Source organism: Bufo gargarizans, chromosome 5, assembly GCF_014858855.1.
Source record: "Bufo gargarizans isolate SCDJY-AF-19 chromosome 5, ASM1485885v1, whole genome shotgun sequence".
Classification (NCBI taxonomy): domain Eukaryota; kingdom Metazoa; phylum Chordata; class Amphibia; order Anura; family Bufonidae; genus Bufo; species Bufo gargarizans.
Window position 1 is genome coordinate 364,162,992 of NC_058084.1, and position 24,164 is coordinate 364,187,155.

Consider the following 24,164-nt stretch of genomic DNA (forward strand, 5'->3'; position numbering starts at 1 on the left):
GGACAGCACCACATCCAACAGGATAGCCATGCTGTGGAGGGAAAAAAAAATAATTGTGTATTTACCACAACCAAATTATTGTCATCAAAAATATTTTTCAGGGTTTATGAAGTTTTTATGACCTACTGTTTATACCACATGAGAAACTTATACCTTAGGACTTGTTCACACGAACGTATAGGTTCCGTTCCGTGCATTGGGGCCGCAATTTGCGGTCCGCAATTCACAGAGAACGTTCGTGAGGCCTCCGGAACGTATCCAGACCCATTCAACTTGAATGGGTCCGCATCCCTCTGTTCCGCAAAAAGATAGGACATGTTCTATCTTTGTGCGGAACGGAAGTATGGAACGGAACCCCACAGAAGCACTCCGTAGTGCTTCCGTTCCGCATCTATGGATTTGCGGACCCATTCAAGTGAATGGGTCCGCATGTGGCAGGTGCAGCACTATGAAGTGCCTTTTGCGCTGTGGCATTAGAAGACTTTTGATATCTCTCTGACTTTCAGTCTAACCAGACTGTCTATTACTCTGTAATTCCTCTAGCGCCATTCTATGGAAACAGTGGGTTTAAAGAGCACACCAAATGCTTGAAATAACTTCTTTATTAACTTCAACTTTTCTTCATAAATAATACTGCCGCCTCCGCAGCAGATAGTCCATGTATAAAACACGTGTTCAACTGTTCAATCTTGTCATTCAACATAAAATGGTGGATATATTTCTCTCTTCAGTATCTGTACTCTCACTTTAAGTTATTTAAGCACTTTATGATCTCTCTGAGAGGTATATCTGAGGTCTAACTAATAGTTCACTTGCAGTATGCAGTTAGCAGTGACTATTTGCAGATTGGTTAAGTATGATCTGGTATGGTAGTATGCAATTTGGATTGCAATATGTTTGTATGGTATTTGTAGTAGTTCACAGTTTGCAACTGTGGCTTGCAATTTGTATTTGTACTTTGAAATTGTATGGTTGCAATTGGTGTAACTGTAAGTAAACACATACTGTATATCTAGTTCAGTATACAGTTCTAAACACAATACTAACAATGGGAACATTATATAACTTGTTTTTGTTGGCCTCGTGTTCCTATAAAACTCAGCTCTCAGTGGAGTGAATGTCTCTTCAGCTCCTGTCTCTGGTGAATAATTATTGTAGCAGCAGGAGCTGGGGGAATTCCCAGACAGGCTGTCTGTGATTGGTGAAAACTCTTGCTGTATGAGAAGCTGGCTGTGATTGGTCTAGACTTCTGCCCAGTAACAACAGATTAACACTATGCTTTCTGTTATTTCTGCTTTGTCGCTTGAGTCTACCTTACATTACAAAATGAATCTTAAAAGGCATATTATCCTTTTCTGCTTCTGTGAACACAAAATATAATAGTAATATGACATCAAAAACATGATGTCACAGTAAATAACTCTGCTTTTGTCTTTAACACATAAACATAGGAACTGTATTAAGGCTATTGGTAGGTTTAGCTGTATACACATATAAGCTATACCAGCAACCTAGGACAGGTCTTAGCTGGCCAGCTACACCGCATCCATGATGCGGAATGCACACGGAACAGTATCCCTTTATTGCGGATCCGCATATGCAGTCCACAATACGGCAACACAACCCATATGTTTGCGTGAACAAGCCCTTATCCTGTGGATGGGGAATAAGTGTCATTGTGGGAAAACTTTAGGCATCAGATTCAGGTCCGTGTCTACATAGCGGCATGGAAACTGTCATCTGGAATAAGGGACACTGATGTGCGCAATCCAAGTACAATATTTAATGTGATGATTGCTCAGAAGTGCACAGTACATATAAAATGTATCTTATCAGGTGAACAAATATTTAGATCATAGAAAAAACACCAAAGCCTTTCAAACTAACGCTAGAAAACAGACCACAGAAGAAGCACAGTCTGAACCCCAGTTATCAGTTGTCAGATGATGGGGTCCCCTTACTTTTTCTCCCAGGTAAAGGGAAGGACGATTTGCTTTGGAGCTGATTGAGTTTGCTGGCCAGCAATGTGAAAGGCTCTATCAAGGTCTTTCTATCTGTAACTGAGACTTCCCAGAGTTTTACTCTCTCCCCTTTTGCCCAGAGTAATGCCATTTCTGTATCCACTTGTCTGTATTCTGCCAGGTCCACCTTGTTGCCCAAAACAACAATTACAATCTTATAAAAAAAGAAAAAAACATTGTTACCATATTTTTGAGACAACAGAACTCCTGTACACATTACAGCGTTTTATAGGTCACTGGTACTTTACCTTAAAAGGTTATGCAATAAAAAAAATGGGGGCAATTTTTTTTTTTTTTTCAATTATTGGATTGTACTCATAAAAGGTAAAATTCTTTTTTTTTCCAATTGGTCTTTTTCTGTACAGGACTGAGATGCTCTATTAGCAGGATCTGAACTTTCTCTCTCTCTCTGTCAAATAGAGCTGACGGGCTCCTTATCTCTGCTCTCTGACCTTGTAAACACTCATAGATCAGATTTTATCTTACTGATAAGAATGTGACCTAAATAAGACCCCTTAGTAATTTAGAGAGAAGGGTTATTGGCACAAAGTGAAAGTAGGATTCACACAACTAGAAAAACAATTAACCCTTTGTGACAGAATGGCTCAATATTGTTAATAAACAACTGAAAAAAATATTTTTAGCCCAAAATGAGTAAAATGCAATCATAAAAGAAATTGCCCCTGAAGGTGTACATAGCTTCTAAAAGGGTTATCCAATACTACAAAAAGCCCCCCCCCCACTGAACATAGGGCTCATGCACACGGTCGTTGTTTATGGGGCCGCAAAAGATGCAGACAGCACTCCGTGTGCTGTCCGCATCCGTTGCTCCGTTCCGAGGCCCCGCAAAAAAAATATAACATGTCCTATTCTTGTCTGTTTTGCTCGTCTACGTCCCCACCCACCATTGGCTGAACCCCTATGTTTTCATCCGGGCACGGGGAGAAGTGGGACCAGGAGCAGGGTAAGTATATTCAGCGTGGGGGCCCGGCGTATGGTTTTTATTTGTTTTTATTTTAGGATCATATAACCCCTTTGAAAGGGGCGATTCCATAAATAATGTAAAAAATGAAAGTCATAATCTAATACATCACAACCTCTCTCTCTAACAAAGCTAGAACCAGCTCTGTACCTCACATGGATCCCCATTCATTGCCTCAATTGTTTTGCTAGATTTATTTCAAGCTGGCAGCTCAGGGGGCACGTCCTTTTTCAGAGGGCATGTCTTTTCTGCTGCAGCTGGTGGCAGTTGAGGAATGGAACTGAGCATGTGCTTCCATCTCAGTGAGCAGGACACAGAAATTAGAAAAAGAGCAAACCGCAGGTGGCGCTGTACAGATGGATTTCATCGGATAACTCAGTGGCCATACTACATTTTTAATCACATGCAATTACAAAAAGTATTCAGGTCCAGATGCTGGTTTGAAAACTGTAGACCGTTTTTGTGGGACAACTCTTTTAGGCCTCATGCACACAGCCGTTGTGCGGCCGTTTCATGCATTGGGGAAGTGCACTGGCAACATCCGTGCAGCGGGCCGGACCCATTTAACCTGAATGGGTCCATGGTCTGTCCGTACCGCAAAAAAATATGACATGTGCGGAAAAACAGAAAGAAACACCACTCCGTAGTGCTTCCGGTGTTCCGTTACGCATCTCCGGAATTGCGGACCTATTCAAGTAAATGGGTTCGCATCTATGATGCACACGGCCAGCGGCCGTGGATTGCCGACCTGCCGTTTGCGTGCCGCTATACGGCCATGTGCATGAGGCCTTAAGCACATACAGTAACTGCCAAAGGCACAAATATACACATGGGCTTAGACGACCTTGTTAACTCTTTAAAGCCTGATATACAGTATCCGATGAATGATAAACGTGTAATGTGTTTTTCTCACGGGGATAGTGCAGGGATAGTTGAGTGGCTAGGGTGACTCCCTGGGAAGTAATCCTGTCAAATGTATGCTAGGAGGACTTACTTTTGGCTTAGGCTTTGCTCACATTACATTCATGGACTCTGTTTAACATGCACGCCAGGATGTATATGTGAAACAGATGCCCAACAGTGGTATCCGTAACCAATAGAGTCTCACGTATAAAAGTATATGAAAAGAAACCCGCGTTATTTCCAATAAAACAATAAAAATAAAAATAAAATGCTAAAAAAGTCGCTAGCCCAACAAATAAAGCACTTGTACTTTGCCACTCTATACAGCTCTATGGGGCTGCTGGAGATAGCCGAGTGCATGCATCGCTGCCATTCCGTTCAAACAGGAACACAGGCCCCTGTTCTTGTGATCAGTGGAGGTCCCAGCAGTCACATCCCCATGGATAATGTTTTTCATGGGACAACCCCTTCAAATGAATGCATATGAAAATGGCTAAACTGCATCTGATCCTGAAGACCAAAAATAAAAGTCAACATGATGGAAAAATAATCATCCGTGGTACGCCACTTAGGCCATGCATTACTTTACCTCTTTTTTGTCCCGGAAGCGGTCCACGTCTCTTTTAAGTTGTTCAACCCTCCTGAAGGATTCCAGGCTGTCCACACTGTAGACAAGAATAAAGCCATCGGCAAAAGAGAAGTAATGCTTGGGCAGCTCTGTGTCTTCCTGAAGACCCTGAGTGTCATAAAGGCGCAGCTGCTCCTTCACTCCACGCTCGGTTTCCACTGACGCAATATACACATCTTCCAAGGTTTCAAGAGTTTTGTGACCTGCAACAAGCCAAAAAGAATTCCTCTCTTGAAAAAAACTAAACATCAATTTTTAGTGGCTTCATGGAATGAACAGAGCAGAAGTTCCCATTGCGCTCAGTGACTGGAGATACTTATTGTACCTGTATTAGAGAGGTAGGACTGTGTCTTAGGCTGCAGCTTCTAAGTCCCATCTCACAAAATGGATTGCTGCAGAAATATCCCGCAGGTTCCATCAGAAGCTGCAGATGATCCAAGCTGGCAGACAACCTAGGAAATCCCGTGCCTGGTGGACAGTAGACCTGCCTTGTTTGATTACAGCTTTTCCCTGGAGATAAGCAGCACCAGAGAATGCTTGCAGCCAGACTGCCTCCCTTCTCCATAGGGTTTATTAGTATCAACTGTCAGAGGAGTGTCAATCGGGAACATGCCAACTGCTCAAGGATCCTGTGCACCTAATGTTTATGGTCAACATAAAAGGTAGTGTACGGCAAAGAATAGCATTTTTATATTATACAAAGTTAGTTTTACCATTAGGATGGCTGCACACAGGGCAGATCTATGTGCAGAATATCCAAATCAATTCCGCACCAAAACCACACAAAAAACCTACATAAATCCACACTTTTTTGTGCAGATTTGATGTGGATTCTCCAGAGATTTCACCCTTCCATTGAAAAGGGTGAAATCCACACAGAAAAAAACCCCAAAAAAAACAACTGACATGCTGCAGTTTTCTAAATCCGTACAGCAGGTCAGTTTGCGAAGTGTACATCAGATTTGTCTAATCTTATACACTTCGCTGGTACTTTATTACGTTACGGTTTTTCCAAACAAAAATTTGCATGGAAAAAAAATACACGTGACCCTCATCGCGTACAGGCACTCTTAGGGTACTTTCACACTAGCGTTAGAGGATTCGGAAATCCGTGTGCAAACGGATAGCATTTGTTTCCGGATCCGTTTGACAAATGCACTGAAATACCGGATCCGTGTCTCCAGTGTCATCCAGAAAAACAGATCCGGTATTAATTTTTTTCCACATTCTTAAAGGTCTCCACATGCGCAGACAGGAAAACCGGATCCGTTTTTCCAGAACACTGGGTACCAGATCAGGCATTAATACATTTCAATGGAAAATAATGCCGGATCTGGCATTCCGGCAAGTGTTCCGGAATTTTGGCCAGAGAAAATACCAAAGCATGCTGCGGTATTTTCTCTGGCCAAATACCGCAAAAGCGACTGAACCGATTGCTTTCCATTCAGAATGCATTAGGACAAAACTGAAGCGTTTTTTTCCGGGATTGAGCCCCTAGGACGGAACTCATTACCGGAAAACTTTAACGCTAGTGTGAAAGTAGCCTAGTGTGAAAAAAGCCACCGTTTTGAGACTGGATTCAACAGGAATGGGAAGTATAAAGGAAGGATTTTCCATACAGTTGGATTCACTTCTAGTTTGGCTTTAAATCTGCCCAAACAAAGGTGTGAAACCACCACGCCACTAACTGCAACTTGTTAAAGGGGAATTCTATCCAAATCCATAAAGAAATATAACATCAGTGCAGACCCATGAGCTTGGACCTGTTCTAGGCATTACGCAGAACTAGTCATTATATGGAGAGCTATAAAGGGTTTCTTTGCTTTTCCAAAATCTGCAAATAAACTGGATACAGATTAAAGTAAAAAATAAAAAACACCTACTCCTCGTTCACATCTCCAACACCTTCCTCCGCTGGTCTCCTTTGACAAAGCTGCAGCAACGAATCCACTAGAATACTGATAGCAATAAGTGTGCATGGGGCTTTATTATTTCCCTTTCATCCCAACCAGCAGCACAAGTGGGGTATTTGCCCCTGTGAAACTGGTCAGGACAGGCAGAATTTTTAATGAACAAAAATTTCTGCCTAAGTATCCTAATTAGTAATTAACTAATTAAGCCCCTACCCCATATAAATCGGCCCCAACTGGACGGGGTTGCTTTTTTATTGTCCTGTGGACTCCAGGACAGGCTAGACTCCTTACTGGAGTCTCCCATTGTTAGCCATAGAATTATCATATGGTTATTATAATCTTTAATTCTGCCTTTTTCTTTTTCCTAGGTATCCTGACCTGCCCTCTCCTACCTGTGGGAGCGTGCCTCCGGTGGATCACTTCGGAGCCCATCTGTGTTACAGTCATATCAGATGCAGGGGGGAGATGGCGGCGGTTTGGCTTCCTGCCTCCCTCCTCGTGTGCCACTGAAGCAGTCGCTTCGCTCCTCCGGCATCTCGCGAGTACCGGAAGTGCGTCATTGTCGTCACTTCCGGTCCGCGGCTCCGACTTCCAGCGCTGTGTTCAGCGCTTTCCATGTTCAAAATACACCTTAAGTTCGTGCCTCAGTTTTGCTGGGGCACCTAAAAGGGGGGAATTAGGAAGGTTATGTTATATTTATTAAAATTGTACCTTTTAACCCGGGAATCCACCCCTTGTGCTATTTAAGGCACCTGTGTGAGGCAGGTCAATGTTGCTCTCAGTTTTCTGAGCTCAACTGACTTCTGCTGTTGGTTACTCCTGCGCTCAGGAAGTTTTCCTTGAAGTCACCTTGCTTTCTTCTAAGATGGCATCGCCACCTCACGGTAAGGTACTACTCTCCCTTTTTTTGTACCGTTTTGGGTCCAAATTCTTATTCTGTTGTCTGTGTCTTAGGCAAATCCACCCAGAAGCAGAAGCATCTCGCCTGCTCCAGCACCCCATTACCGGATTCATACGAATTCCACCGATGCCCAGGCTGCCGTCCCAGACCAGCGGACCCAGAACCAACGGTGGTGGATATGTTCTCATAGATGAAACAGTTCATGGATACGTCCATTGCCGAGATCAAGGGAGCAGTCTCTAACAAGAGGCCCAGACAGGCTTCTCCTGGTCCTGTTCCCATGTCTGAAGACGTTGTCTCCATTGAGGACAATTCTTCCTCTGAGGAAGAAAGTTCGGCCTTCCTCTTTCCGGCCGAAAAAACGCAAAGACTGTTACGCTCCATCAGGTCGAGGGACCATGATGTTGAGCAAGGGGAAGCTCCACAGTCCACCTCTAGGGGGCCAAGGGCCTTTAAAGTGGACGAGTCTTTAAAGAAATTAATGGCAACCGAGTGGAAACACCCGGAGAAGGGGCCAGGGTTAACAAAGAGATTTAAACTAATGTTCCCTCTTCAGGATGGGATTCCTTAGTTTGGGTTCCATCTCCAAAGGTGGATATGGCCATATCAAAGCTCTCCAAGAGAACCCTAGTCCCCTCAGACGATGGCAGCAACCTAAAGGACCCCCTAGACAGACGAGCAGAGTGCACACTTAGACGCAACTACTCGGCTGCCTCCGCCTCTGCCTCGGTTGCTATAGCGTGCTCTGAGGTATCGGAATTTATCCGTGCACGCACTCTCAGAATCCAATCAGACTTAGATTCTGGGGTTGCCCGGGACGACATCCTGGACCAATTCAAAACCCTCTTACTGGGGATCGATTTCCTAACAGATTCCTCCCAACAACAATTAAAATTAGCGGCCAAGTCTATGGCGCTTTCCTCAGCCAGTAGGCGCCCACTCTGGTTAAAACCATGGGCGGCGGACAACACGTCCAAATTTAACCTTTGCTTTCCCTATGAACCAGGTAGATTATTCGGTTCTGAGTTAGATTCTCTCATGGAGAACCTAGCGGACAAGAAGGGTAAATCCCTCCCCCAGCAGTCCTTTCGGGGTTGAGGAAGGGGTAGAGGAGGAGGAAGATTTCAGGGGGGAGACAGAACCCAGAGGCATTCTGAAAATAGTAAGAGGAGGTAGGGGTCGCGGTCGTGGAAACCGCAGGGCTGATCTATGACTCTCCACAACCCGTCAATCCCCCTCCCCCTCCCCCCGATGTCCCAGAGGAAGGACCAGTGTTCAGTTCCCCAGTCGGTGGACGTTTGAGTCTATTCAAAAAATTTTGGATGCAAAAAATTCCAGACCCTTGGGTGCTACAAGTGATCGCGTCAGGGTACACAATAGATTTAATTTCCCTTCCTCGGGACAAGTTCATCCTAACAAGGACTTTAGCACCCGACAAACAGTTATCCCTGGAAGACTCAGTTCTCCAGTATATACAGAAAGGAGCATTAGAGGAGGTTCCTCCTCGCGAATGGCGGCAGGGGGTTTATTCTCCCATCTTTCTGGTACCAAAACCATCAGGAGACTGGCGGATGATCATCGATTTACGTTACTTAAATCGCTTCATCAGGAAGAAGCGTTTCCGGATGGAAACCATTCGTTCTGTATTAAACATCCTGAACCCAGGAGATATGATGGTAACCATAGACCTGAAGGATGCTTACCTTCATGTTCCCATCTGACCGGCACACAGGAAATATCTCAGAGTTGCTGTGGTCTTGCAAGGGGTAGTGAAGCACTACCAGTTTGCTGTATTGCCCTTCGGCATATCCTCAGCTCCGCACACCTTCACAAAAGGTAGTGGCTCCCGTGGTCGCCCATTTAAGACTTCTTGGGCTAGAGGTCGTACCGTACCTGGACGATTGGCTTTTAAAAGCCGCAAACGCAGACGTCCTGCAGAGTCAGCTTCAACAAGCTCTCCAGATTCTCCAGCATCTGGGTTGGTTGATAAATTGGGACAAGTCGCACTTAGTCCCGTCAACCACGAGAACGTTCTTGGGGTTTGTGATCGATTCACAACTGATGACCCTATACCTGTCCCCACAGAGGAGGAACAGAGTAATAAAGGCCGCACAGTCTCTTATACCACCCAGACGAGTCTCCATAAGGGTTCTTATGAGGATGTTAGGCCACATGTCAGCATCTGCAGAGGCAGTTCCTTGGGCCTTATGGCACTTACGCCCTCTTCAGGAGGAGGTCTTAGCAGCTTGGAGTCGCAAGCCCAAAGACCTAGACAGAATGCACTCCCTGTCGGTAGAAGTCCGTTCTTCGCTCAAGTGGTGGAAGAACCTAAAGGATGGGAGGTCTCTGATCCAACCTCGTTGGGTCACATTGACCACGGACGCTTCTCTGCTGGGCTGGGGCGCCCATCTGGAGGACAACCCAGTACAAGGTACCTGGAATCCCCAGGAGAAAATCCTCTCATCCAACTGGAGAGAGCTGAGAGCGGTCAAACTAGCCCTCCTTCATTTTGCTCCTCTCATCCGCGGTCAGGCGGTGAGAGTCCGGACAGACAACACTACTGTGGTCGCTTACCTAAACAGACAGGGAGGGACGAAATCCCTAACCCTCCTGAGGGAGGTGGGTTCTATTCTCTCTTGGGCAGAGATCAACCTATCCCACCTAATGGCAGTCCATATCAAAGGGGATCTCAATATAGTGGCAGATCGCCTGAGTCGGGGTCTACCAGTTCCAGGGGAATGGTCCCTGAACAAGAGCATCTTCTCTATGATTGTCCAGCGGTGGGGCACCCCGGAAATCGACCTGATGGCTACCCGATTGAACGCCAAGGTGAGCAGGTTCTGTTCCCTTTACAGGGAGGACAACCCGGTAGCGATAGACGCTCTGTCCATAACGTGGAGGTTCAGGCTGGCATACATCTTCCCTCCAATTTCCATGATACCGAGGGTATTGATGAAGATCAAGCAAGACCAGACCTCGGTGATTGCCATCATGCCATTCTGGCCAAAGAGGTCTTGGTTCACCCAGCTCATGAAGATGAGTCAGGGCAATTATTGGAGACTTGCCCTAATACAGGACCTTGTGTATCAGGACACAGGTCCCTGTCTAGATCTGAGGAGGCTCAATCTGACAGCCTGGAGATTGACAGGTCCCTTCTAGAAGCTAGAGGGTTATCTGTGGAGGTCCTGGGAATAATTTCTCACTCCAGAGCGGAATCTACAAGCAGGAAGTATTCTAGAATCTACAGAATATTCCTGCAATGGTGTAATAACAGAGAGGTAGTTGCCTCAGACCCTCCTCTCTCCGCTATTCTACAATTCCTCCAGGATGGTCTAGACAAGGGTCTAAGCCCATCTACTCTCAGAGCTCACGTCTCTGCCTTATCGGCATGCCTTAGCAGACCGATTTCTCAGGACCCCCTAATCAAGAGGTTCCTGAAGGGAGCCGAAAGACTTAAACCCAGAATCCTGAGACCAATCCCACAGTGGGACTTAACGGTGGTTCTAAAAGGGTTATGTGTCCCCCCTTTTGAGCCTTTGAATGAGGTGGACTTGAGGTTCCTATCCCTAAAGATCACATTCTTACTAGCTATCACATGAGCTAAGAGAGTTGGGGAACTTCAGGCTCTGGGGGCTTCTGAGCCCTATTTAAAGATCCTTCAGGACAAGGTCCTGTTAAGGTTTTTACCAACCTTTTTACCAAAGGTTCCTACTTTTTCTAATATCAATCAGACGATATGTCTGCCCACTTTTTCACCGGCTGCAACTTCTCCCGAGGAGGAAAGGCTCCGTACATTGGACATCTCAAGAGGTCTTAGAATATATTTGGACAGAACAAGCAAATTTAGAAGATCGGAAAACCTCCTTCTGACCTATGCAGGGAAAAACAGGGGTCTGAAGGCCTCAAAACCCACTCTGAGCAGGTGGATTAAAGAAGCAATCCGTCTGGCCTTTCTGTCCCAAGATTTGACTCCTCCTTCTTTCGTCTCCGCCCATTCTACCAGGGCTGTATCCACCTCTTATGCAGAGAAGAAACTGATCCCCTTAGATCAGATTTGTGCAGCCGCTTCTTGGAGTTCTCTGAACACCTTCATCTCGCATTATCGTCTAGAGACTAGACAGGCGGAGGGAATGGCCTTTGGACAATCCGTTTTAAGTGCCGCCCTCTCCTGAGAGGGGAGTAGGGAGCCCTCCCAATTTGGGTGAGGTTCTTGCTACTTCCCCACTTGTGCTGCTGGTTGGGACGAAAGGGAAGCGTCAATTTTGACGTAAATTTGTTTTCCCTTAGTCCTAACAGCAGCACACAAATTTCCCTCCCCTTGTATGATTTATTGTCATTTACTTGTTATAAAGCAACCCCGTCCAGTTGGGGCCGATTTATATGGGGTAGGGGCTTAATTAGTTAATTACTAATTAGGATACTTAGGCAGAAATTTTTGTTCATTAAAAATTCCGCCTGTCCTGACCAGTTTCACAGGGGCAAATACCCCACTTGTGCTGCTGTTAGGACTAAGGGAAAACAAATTTACGTCAAAATTGACGCTTCCTATCCACGGAAAGATGGCAAATACACAACGGAAATCTGTGGATGTCACTTAGAATTCATGTCAGATTTTTCTCCTCTAAAGCCGTTAGCGTGATCATAGCCTTAAAGGCGTTGTCCAGGGTCAACCATTGCTTGCATACTAGAAGGTGGTGAAATCGCTCATTTACCAATATACTTTTATTACTTGTATCACTGTTCTCTCCAGTTCTGGAGTCCAGTCACAACCTACGTCTGTAGTCCTCTCTGATACTTCCTGTGATGTCGCGTTCATCTTGCTTCTGCTTCCTCTGGGTTCCTCCTGTTCCTCCCTGCATCCCGTCCATCTAAAATTCATGGGTGGGCAATAATGGTCATCCTCAGATCTCCTGCACTCTCTGGTGCCTGCACTGTAGACATATCCTCCACAAGTTTGTCTGTGCAAGCGCTTGAAAATGCAGGAGATCTGACGATTCCCCACCTATAAGTTTTAGATGGACATGGACAAAGCCAGGACCAGGAGGAACCGAGAGGATGCAGAAGAAAAGGCAATGAATGCGACATCACAGAAAGTATCAGAGAATGGGATGACTACATACAAGGGACTTGAGATAGCACTACAGATAATGAAAGTATATTAGTAAATGTGCAATCGCAGGACATTAGAATATTTAAGCAACAGTTGGAAGACACTGGACAACCACTTTTACCACTTCACATCCAGGCCATTTGACCCCTTCCTGACCAGGCCTAATTTTGAAAATCTGACATAACTCACTTTATGTGGTAATAACTTTGGAACACTTTTACTTATCCAGGCCATTCAGAGACTGTTTTCTCGTGACACATTGTACTTCATGATAGTCATACATTTGGGTCAATATATTTCACTGTTATTTATGAAAAAAATCCCAAATTTACCCAAAATTTAGAAAAATTTGCAATTTCTATTTCTCTTTTAAAACAGAAAGGGATACCTCATAAAATATTTATTACTTAAAGAGGACCTTTCACTAGTTTAAAAACGAACTATATCTGTGGGCAGAGCGGCCCCCAGGGGTCCCCCTGCACTTACTAGTATGTCTGGGCGCCCTAATACAAAAACTCTGCCCAGTACAACAGAGGGAGCTGCAGACACCGGAGCCTATACCGGGCGAACAGAGCGGCGCCCAGACATACTAGTAAGTGCAGGGGGACCCCTGGGCGCCGCTCTGCCCACAGATATAGTTAGGTTTTAGTTTTTAAACTAGTGAAAGGTCCTTTTTAACATTCTCCATATGTCTACTTTATGTTGGCATCATTTTGGAAATGTAATTTAATTTTTTTAGGACGTTAGAAGGCTTAGAATTTTAGAAGCAATTCTTAAAATTGCCTAAACCCATTTTCTAAGGACCAATTCAGGTCTGAAGTCACTTTGTGGGGCCTACATAGTGGATACCCCCATGAATGACCCCATTGTAGAAACTACACCCCTCAAATTACTTAAAACTGATTTTACAAACTTTGTTAACCCTTTAGGCGTTCCACAAGAATTAAAGGAAAATGGCAGATTGTCCATTTTATTCCAATTTCTTCTTTAACACATCGAGGGTTAACAGCCAAACAAAACTTAATATTTATTACCCAGATTCTGCGGTTTACAGAAACACCCCACATGTGGTCATAAACTGCTGTATGGGCACACGGCAGGGCGCGCCACATGGTTTTTGGAAGGCAGATTTTGCTAAACTGGTTTTCAGATGCCATGTCCCATTTGAAGCCCCCATGATGCACCCTTACAGTAGAAACTCCAAAAAAGGTGAGCCCATTTTGGAAACTAGGGGATAAGGTGACTGTTTTATTGGTACCATTTTGTGGGACATACACCCTTTTTGATCACTTGGTGTTGCACTTTTTGTGATGTAAGGTGACAAAAATGGCTTTATTTTTTTTTTTTTTTTTTTTTTTACACAGTTTTTATTTTTTATGGTGTTTATTGGACTGGGTAGATCATGTGATATTTATAGAGCCAACCGTCACAAACGCGGCAATACCAAATATGTATTTTATTTAATTTTTTCTAATTTTACATTTTTTTTTTATTCCTTACTTGGGATTTATTATTATTATTATTTAGTTTTTTTTTTACATATGAAACTTTTATTTTTATTTTAACACTATTTTTTATTTTACACTTTTGATTTTACACTATTGATTTCTCCTGTAACTGGGGCTGACATAGTAGCCCCAGTTACAAGGGAAATACACCCCCCAGAGAGGCTGTACAGCAGCATACAGTGTTGTACAGCCTCAGTCCAGGGCTGACCCGACAGCTCCTGCACTCACCCGAGTCCGGCGGTCACATGACCACCGGGCTGGAACAGGAAGCACATAGCGCTTCCTGCTCTGTATACACAGCACTCGATGAGCGCTGTGTATAGAGCAGGGTTTCTCAACTCTGGTCCTCGGGACCCACCTACCAGTCTGGATATGAGAATATCCCACAGAATGAATACCTGTGGTAAGTCCTGATGCATGGACACTAATTATATCACCTGCTCAATACTAAGGAAATCCTGAAAACATGACTGGTAGGTGGGTCCCGAGGACCGGAGTTGAGAAACCCTGGTATAGAGCAATCTAGAAGGCAGGGACACTTGGGAACTGTCCCTGCCTTCTCTAAGGGTTGCCCTGCTGTCACTGACAGAGGGCAACCCGATCTGCAGCTGCACGATTAGCGTGCAGTTGCGATCTCAGAATGGACGTTCAGAAACATCCATTCAGAGATAGAGAACCACCTCCCGGACATTTATAGTCAACGTGTGGACGGGAGGTGGTTAAGGCCTTAAGTGGCCCAATCCTGAGGGTGCACTAGAGATTTTGTTGGAAAATATGTACCGTTATTTTTTATTTCTGTCAAGTGTGGATCCAAAGCATGGCCACCGCTGCTGGATTGCAGGGTGGTCGTAACTAGTGTTGAGCGAAGCAGGTTCAGACTGCTCTGTCCGAACCCAATTTGTTCCTAAACTTAGTAACATAGTAACATAGTACATAAGGTACTATGTTACTATGTTACTAAGTTTAGGAACAAATTGGGTTCGGACAGTGCATAATATGTGCTCCTTACAGCATTACAATGTATGGGCTCTGCTGAGGCAATCTTATCGCCACCAGTAACATGAGACTTGCTTAGTCTCATGCCTGGGCCGTTACAGTTAATTTCTGCGTATACATTAATGTTTCAAAATCCGAATCCGATTTTGAAACATTAATGTATGCACAGAAACTAACTGTAACGACACAGGATCGAGACTATACAAGTTTTGTGTTACTGCTGGCGATAAGGGTGGCTTCACATCACGTTTTATGCCTCTGTTAGATGTATACGGTACTTTACAAAAAAAAGGATACAAAAACGCAGCACACCACGTTCTTGTATCCTGCACAGTCCTGTAATTATTTTTTTTGTTTACAATGGAACTCTATGGTGAATGGATGCCACTGTATGCTATCAGTCTGAGGCATCCTTTTAATGTATACGTTTTTTGTGTACATTAAACGTATGGGAAAAACGTGATGTGAACGCAGAAGAATTGCCTCAGAGAAGCCCATACATTGTAATGCTGTACGGAGCACATGAATGAACACTATAATGCTGTACTCGTAACCATGGAAACGAGCAGTGTATAATGTGATGGAAAAATGAATCCAGCCAGCAGAGGAAGCAATATGGACAATCACAATACATTAGTAAGGGGCTTGTATTAATTTTCTCTACGTGATAAAGGGCATCTGTCAGCAGATTTGTACCTATGACACCGGCTGACCTTTTACATGTGCGCTTGGCAGCTGAAGGCATCTGTGTTGGTCCCATGTTCATATTTTTTCTCAGCAATGCAAGCACATATGTTTTTATATATGCAAATGAGCCTCTAGGAGCATCAAGGGTGCTGTCGTTACTCCTTGGTGCTCTGCTCTCTCTGCAACTGCCACCCCCTCCCTGCACTTTGATTGACAGGAGCAGGCAGTGTTATGATCGTCATGCCTGGCCCTGTCATTTAAAGTGGAGTAGTTGCAGAGAGAGCAGAGCCTCTAGGTGTAACGGCAACGCCCCCGTTGCTTTTAGAGGCTCATTTGCATATATTAAAGCTTCATTTTTCTCAGCAACGCAGACACATATGAACATGGGACCAACACAGAATGCCTTCAGCTGCCAAGCGCACATGGAACAGGTCAGCCAGTGTCATAGGTACAAGTCTGCTGACAGATGCCCTTTAACAGACATTGATTAGCTATGGCCTGTGAAATATATAAACTTACCAACTATGTGGTTTCCATACAGCACCTGCTCCAGTATGGCGGTTTTACCAACTGCTGCCACTCCACAAACAACTACTCGACTTCCTTTCCCCATTATGCATCAGGTAGTTCTGGATGTAAAAGGAATGAACATTATTTACAGCAGGGACGGGAAATGTACTTACATGATTTTAAAATGCCACTGACTCTAATGCTGGCCCCAAAAGGCCTATATACCAGAGGCCTGAGGAGGCATTTTACTCACCCCCTAGAAGGAAGAAGGAGAAGAATACCTCTGTAATACAGCATGTGATTGAGTATGGTTTAAACACAGACGTACAGAATTCTACAGCACTTTAATTAGGATCCAAGCGAGCATGGTCCTACATATGACGGCCACATTTCCCAGACTGTCTGAGGCTAAATCACTGCATCATAGTGACCTATGATGCTGCGAATTCCAGCCTAACCTCAAGTCCAATGTCCTGTACTCAAATGAAGAGGGGAGTACTGCAGAGCCACGGTCACAATGATGCAGCGAGTCTGGGTCAGTCGAGCAGCAGTGGGTGCAGAAAAAGCGCCTGTCACACAGAGGGTGTATCGTGGCCCATCTGAAAGTAGCCAAGGCCATGTTCACACCTGTGTGCATCAGTTAGTATTCTGCATCAGTAAAGCCAAAACTAAACTAGGAGTAGCTCAAAGACCCCTTCAGACGAGCGAGTTCCACACTCCGGACTCACAGCACGAGTATGCAGCAACTCCCATGCTGACCTTCCAGCACTGCCGTAGTCACATAGCATTATATTGATTTATGATGCTATGTAACCCTTACAGTTCTGGAATGTATTAAATAACACCAACAGCATTGCGTCAGTGTTATCCAATATATTCCAGAACTCTAAGGCCCCTTTCACGCGATGATAGAGTAGAACAATGGAACTGAAAAGTAAATGTGAGCAGAGCCTTACTACTGGCTTTAATTGCCACCGATAACTGCAAGGCCCCTTTCATACGGGCATTGCACCCGCACTGAATCCAGACCCATTCATTTCTATGGGGCTGTGCACATGAGCTGTGATTTTCACGCATCACTTGTGCGTTGCGTGAAAAATCGCAGCAAGCTCTATTTTGTGCGTTTTTTACGCAACACAGGCCCCATAGAAGTGAATGGGTCTGCGTGAAAATCGCAAGCAAGTGCGGATGCGGTGCGATTTTCACGCACGGTTGCTAGGAGACGATCGGGATGGGGACCCGATCTTTATTATTTTCCCTTATAACATGGTTATAAGGGAAAATAATAGCATTCTGAATACAGAATGCATAGTACAATAGTGCTGGAGGGGTTAATAAAAAATAATTTAACTCACCTTAATCCACTTGTTCGCGCAGCCCGGCATCTCTTCTGTCTTCTTCTTTGAGGAATAGGACCTTTGATGACGTCACTGCGCTCATCATATGGTCCGTCACATGATCCATCACCATGGTGATGGATCACGTGATGAGCGCAGTGACTTCACCACAGGTCCTTTACCCAGGTCCTGAAGAAAGAAGACAGAAGAGAAGCCGCGCTGCGCGAACAAGTGGATTAAGGGGAGTAAAAAAAAAATTTTTAACCCCTCCAGCGCTATTGTACTATGCAGTCTGTATTCAGAATGCTATTATTTTCCCTTACAACCATGTTATAGGGGAAAATAATACAATCTACACAACTTGAACCCAAACCTGAACTTCAGTTCGGGTCTGGGTACCACATTCAGTTTTTTATCACACGTGTGCAAAACGCATTGCACCCGCGCGATAAAAACGCTCGTGTAAAAGAGGCCTAAGGGTTATATAGCAAAAATCTATATAATGCTATGCGACTACGGCAGTGCTGGGAGGTCAGGACTGGAGATGCTGCGAGTCAGGAGTGTGGAACTCGCTCATCTGAGAGGAGCCAAAAACATTAATAATAATTACAAAACTTTCCATAATAGTTGTTCTCTGTAGATTCCACCCCTGGTTTTCGCTTACACTGTTACACATACTGAACTAAATACTGCTGTGAGAAAAAGACCTAAGGATAAAGGGGGTCACTTACAAGACACATGCCTCATCATAAATAAGGTGCATCCATGCACATGGACTGAAAATCTACCCCACTGCCTGGCATCTTTTACCTCTAAACTGGCATATATGTAAGTGAATATGCCGGGGCCGATAGCCTGTGGCACAGGCATTAAAAGGTCGCTAAATGGGCGCTTTTTTTATTTTATTTTTTTTACCGCAAATTTTGCATTAGTAACTGACCCTCAATATATCTAGACAGGATAGCCGTGTGCGTTTGATTCGTTTAACCAAATCAAAGTAAAAGGTCAGCTCTGAAATTACAGCAGGAGAATAGTGTGAATTTATAATGTCTATTCACCAACATTACATGTGCTTGTGACCAAACATAGCGGCAGCAAAATCATGACCACAATGATAATGGGGTACATTAAAAATAGTCGCAAGTCTCCTTTTTTAACTGGTCATGCAACAATATTTAGTCGCACAGCTGGTTTTACGCTGTGTCTGCCAGTTGGGCAGGACAGAAGAGCAGTGTGGGTGTGCCGGGCCCGGGAATCCAGCCCTGGCAAATCTACTAAAATTTAAGCTTGGAAACAGGAGCAAATGTTACCAAAAAACGACTAGTTTTTACGCCAGGTGCATAGACTGCCACAGATGCGCCTAATTTATGATGAGGCGCATGCCTCATCATAAATTAGGCAAATCTTACGGCAGCACAAGTGGGAAACTAAGAACGGCTTAAAAAAAAAACAGTCTTCGTAAATGTGCCCCAATGTTGTTACCTGGATGCGTTGCATAATATTATGTGCGGATTTGCTGCGCATATTTTTGTACCAGCTAACTGGATAATAAAAGCAAAATCACATCTACACGGTGACGCGCATAAATTGACCCGCAGTGCAGATTCTGAAAGCACATCAATTGTTTGGGGGGTCATTTACAAAGATCGGCTTTATACACAGAGGTTTTACTCCCCCTTGGCTTTGCTGGTGGAAAATGCACCTAATTTATCATGAGGCGTGCACCTTCAGTAGTCCGTACGCCTGTCAGGAAAAGCCAGGCCAGACCCTGGCTGCAGTAGTTTTTTGCCAACATGTATACTTGTTTCCAGATGTAAGTGTTGGTAAACTTGTCGGGGCCGAAGCCCCGGCCCAGCACGCCCCCGCCACACTCTTGACACTCCTATATGTTGAACACAGTGCAAAAAAAATGTTCAAAAAGTAACAAAAAAGGGGGTTGTGCAACATTTTTACACCAAAAACTGGCATTATGTACATAAAAATTCACATAAAATAAACCATCATGTGCATGTGGCCTAAGGGATCCCTTACACACTGGGGAAGATTTATCAAAACTGGTGGAAAGGAAAACTGGCATAAAATGTTAGTACATAACCCCTATGGGTAAATAAAAACTCCACAATTAGTTCATGGGGCACATTTACTAAGACGGCTTTTTATGCCGATCTTAGTCAGTTTCCCCCCCCCTTGTGCTGCCATAAGATTTGTCTAATTAGGCACATCTATGGAAGTCCGTGCATCTGGGGAGAAAACGACACCAGTCAGTTTTTGCCAACATTTACACCTAGCTACCGAACACAGCTTGAAACAAGCCATCAACTAAAAACTGTGGAACGGACCATGAAAAAAAAAAAAAGGGACTTGTGACTATTTTTTTTTACTAAAATAGGTTAAAAATAAATTAAACCTATTACCTTTAAAAGTCTGGTTGATGTGAAGATTTGTGAACTTCGCTTTTCTTGGTTTATGAGCTGGTATGCAATAATGAGCACAAGTGCGTTTAACTCATAATCACCCAGAACAAACCCACACTCTGTTTAGATCAGTAAAGCCCCTTTCACACGCTCGTGTCCGTGCTTAAATCAGTGAAAAGGTGGTCAGTGATGTCCGTGATGGATCCATGTCTCTGTTTCTTGCTGTCCGTATGTTATCCGTGTTTCACTGACTATGAACAGCTGAAAAATAATTTTCAAAGCATCTCTTCCTAATAATCCATGAAACACAGATTGCATCCATGGTTTTCACAGACCCATAGACTATAATGGGCGTGATGGATCGGTGAACACAGACAAAATAGAGTATGCATCCGTGCACAGGACCGTGCTGAAACACTGATGTGTGAATACACACATTAAAATGAATGGGCCCATGTGCTGTCGGTGGAGAGCGCGTACAGCACACGTCCGTGTAACACTGACCTGTGAACGAGGCTTTACCTTTTTTAAAGTTCTATTAAATAGTCTAAAATATGCATTTCAGAAAGTATTCCACCAACTAAAAATTCACAACACACCTTTAGTATTAGAAAGAAAAAAACAAACAAAAAAAAGCCCCACACCAAGTGCACCTACAAGTCCACAATGCCAGTTCCTTCTGCTTGTTCCATCCCCAATTAACCTTTGCTTGCCTATAAGCTGTAGTGAGCATGGATCACAAAGGGAGAGGTAACAGGACAGATACTACCTAACTTTATTTTTATCCACTCCTGGTTTTGTCTCCAAAAACTGCATCCGAAAACCTGAACGTGGAAACCCAGTCAAAAGGCTCATGCACGCAAACTTATTTTTTGCCCGTGTCTGCTCTGTTTCTTTTCAGCCTGTATGCGGAACCATTCACTTCAATGGGGCCGCAAAAAAACGAAAATGACTCCATGTGCATTCTGTTTCCATATGTCCGCATGGCTGTTCCGCAAGGAAGATAGAACATGTCCTATTCTTATCTATTTTGCGGACAAGGATCAGCATTGTTACAAAGGATCTGCAAAAAAAACTGATGCAATACGGATCTCACATGGACATCATCCGTATTTTTTGTGGATCTGTGTTTTGCGTACTGCTAAATACATACGGCTTAAGGGCTCATGCACATGCAAATTGCGGATCCGCAAAACACGGATACTGGTGGTCATATGCATTTCGCAGAATGGAAAGTCCAGTCCCTAATAGAACAGTCCTATCCTTGTCCATCAGGCTACATTCACATATATGAATGGTTCTGCATCTGTTCATTTTAATGGGACCTCAAAAGATGCGGACAGCACACCGTGTGCTCCGTTCTACGTCCCCGCAAAAAAAAAATAGAACATGTCCTATTCTTGTCCTCAACTGGGGACAAGAATAGGCGTTTTCTATGGTAGCGGTGGAATGTGCGGTCCGCAAATTGCGAGACGCACATGGGACGGTATCCACGTTTTGCGGATCCGCAAAACACCACCATCCTGTGATTGTAGCCTAATGCAGACAATAATAGGACATGTTCTATTTTTTTGTGGAACGGCCATGCAGACAAGAAAACAGTCATTTCCGCTTTTTTGCAGCCCTATTGAAGTGAATGGTTCCACATACAGGCCACAAAAGAAAACGGAACCCACACGGACAAGAAATATGTTTGTGTGCATAAGTCCAAAGGCCGCTTTCACATGAGCGTATTTGCAATCCGTATATGGGCTGGATTTTATGTACCGGAATCCACTGCTAACGTTTTTGTGCCACGGATCTGCTTGCGGTTTAGCCGCACTAAATGGAGTTAAACTGTGAGCAGTTCTGCGCCGTGGTTTTCAGTGGTGTCAGTGCAGAACCTGCATCAAGAATGGACATGTCTGTTCTAGGAGCGGTCTGGAATCCGCATAAATGGTGGTGCAAATTCTCATAAAAAAAAAAACGGGAGTCGGCTTCAGTGCAGATGTGGCGCAGTTTTCGGTGCAGAAACTGCCCTAAAATACATGCCAAAAATGTACTGTGTGAAAATAGCCTAAGGGCTGATTCACACAAACATAACTGGCCTGAGAAACACAGTCCGCATCTCCCCGGCTGACCGGGACTCCCCTGACCCAAACTGACTGCATCATAGGGGGATATTTACTAACTGCTCTTAGTAAATGACCCCCACAGTATTCAGTTTAGGGGAGCCACAGTCGGCCCATGTATCTTGGGCCGATCATGGTCGTGTGCATGAGCACATAGGGTACGGCTACACGACAACATTTATCACGCAACAATAAGTTGCGCGACAAAAGGGTACAACTACACTGCGACATGTGTCGCCCAACATTTATGTCGCAGTAAGGTTGTGTGACATTTTTTGCAATGATAGTCAATGGTGTTGCACTGCAGCATGCAATGTGCTGTGGCTGCGACACGACAGTCGCACAGAAATCCAACTTGGATGGATTGTTGTACGACTGTTGCACATTACAAGAAATGTTGCGCAACATTACTGCGACAAAAGGTCGCGCAACAAATGTAATCATGAAGCCCTAGCCTTAGGCCTCTTGCACACGAACGTATTTTCTTTCCGTGTCCGTTCCGTTTTTGGGGTTTTTTTGCGGACTGTATGCGGAACCATTTATTTAAATGGGTCCGCAAAAAAAAACCAGAAGGTACTCAGTGTGCATTCTGTTCCGCTAAAATATAGAACTTGTCCTATTATTGTCCGCATAACGGACAAGGAAAGTACTGTTCTATTAGGGGCCAGCTGTTCCGTAAAATACGGAATGCACACGGACGGATACGTTTTTTGCAGATACGTTTTTTGCTGTCTGGCGCAGATTCTGTCGCACGCTCACGCCAGGTCTAAAAAAGGGGGCGTGGAGTGGGCAGGGAAGGGGACATCTAATTTATTATTTTCTACACCTGGTTTAGGCCTTATGCACACGGCCGTTGTTTTGGTCCGCATTCGAGCCGCAGTTTTGGCGGCTCGGATGCGGACCCATTCATTTCAATGAGGGGCCGCAAAAGATGCGGACAGCACTCCGTGTGCTGTCCGCATCCGTTGCTCCGTTCCGTGGTCCGCGAAAAAAAAATAACCTGTCCTATTCTTGTCCAAGCTTTGCGGACAAGAATAGGCAGTTATATTAAAGGCTGTCCGTGCCCGAAACGCACATGGACGCCATCCGTGTTTTGCGGATCCGCGATTTGCAGATCGCAAAACACACAACGGTCATGTGCATGAGGCCTTAGATGTAGAAAATAGTCTAAATGTAAGCCAGCAAAGAAGCTTAGACCGGCGCTGGATAAGCTGAAGTTATGTAGCGGCTGGCGCCTCTACATAACTTCAGCGATTCACCACCAGCTATAGGGCTTATTAAGATAAATGTGTCCCATAGTGTGAACATAGTGCAGCATTACTATACATTCATGAGCAATCTTCTTCTGTCAGGCTGTCATTTCTAAATTATGGGGGTCATTTACAAAGACTGGCATTTTACCCCACTCTATGATATCCCCTGCGCTGCCAGAGTATGCCCAGAATTTCAGGCTTGTGCAGTCCATGTGCCTGGTGTAAAGAAAAAACACTGAGTGCAGAAGTTTTTCACCAACAGGGGTCTGGTAAAATTTTTACTCCAAAAACGGTCATAGGGATGTTAGTAAATGACTCCTATGTCTTTTCAAGAAAAGGTGGGTTTTCCTAGATTGAGATCACTGTTCTGCTAAGGCCTCTTGCACACGACTGTATGTATTTTGCGGTCCGCAAAATGCGGATCTGCAAAAAATATGGATAACATCTGTGTGCATTCCGTATTTTGCGGAACGGAACAACTGGCCCCTGATAGAACAGTACTATCCTTGTCCGTAATGCAGACAATAATAGGACATGTTCTATTTTTTTTCGGAATGGAAATACGGAAACAGAATGCACATGGAGTACCTTCCTTTTTTTTGCGGACCCATTGAAATAAATGGTTCCGTATGTGGTCCACAAAAAAAAAAAAAACGGAACGGAAACACGTTCATGTGCAAGAGGCCTAAGGCCTCTTGCACACGACCGTATGGCTTCTGAAGTATTTTGCGGTCCGCAAAAAATACGGATGACGTCCGTGTGCATTCCATATTTTGCGGAATGGAACAGCCGGTCTCTAATAGAACAGTACTATCCTTGTCCGTAATGCAGACAATAATAGGAGATGTTCTATTTTTATGCGGAAAGAAAATACGGACATACGGAAACTG

General features: G+C 44.4%; 1 protein-coding gene across 2 annotated transcripts; it reads right to left on the reverse strand.

Moving 5' to 3' along the window:
* Window positions 1-1,932: 1,932 nt before the first annotated feature.
* NKIRAS1 (NFKB inhibitor interacting Ras like 1) lies at window positions 1,933-18,955 on the reverse strand. Of its 2 annotated transcripts, XM_044295266.1 has the most exons (4): window positions 18,939-18,955; window positions 16,169-16,266; window positions 4,496-4,737; window positions 1,933-2,175 (listed from the first exon to the last, which is right to left on the reverse strand). In XM_044295266.1, exons 2-4 carry the CDS (start codon window positions 16,260-16,262, stop codon window positions 1,933-1,935), a joined length of 579 nt encoding a protein of 192 aa, XP_044151201.1. In that variant the 5' UTR covers window positions 16,263-16,266; window positions 18,939-18,955. The 2 variants fall into 2 exon arrangements, with proteins under 2 accessions (XP_044151201.1, XP_044151200.1); XM_044295265.1 differs by lacking the exon at window positions 18,939-18,955 and having other exon boundaries at window positions 16,169-16,279.
* Between the last annotated feature and the right edge of the window lie 5,209 nt (window positions 18,956-24,164).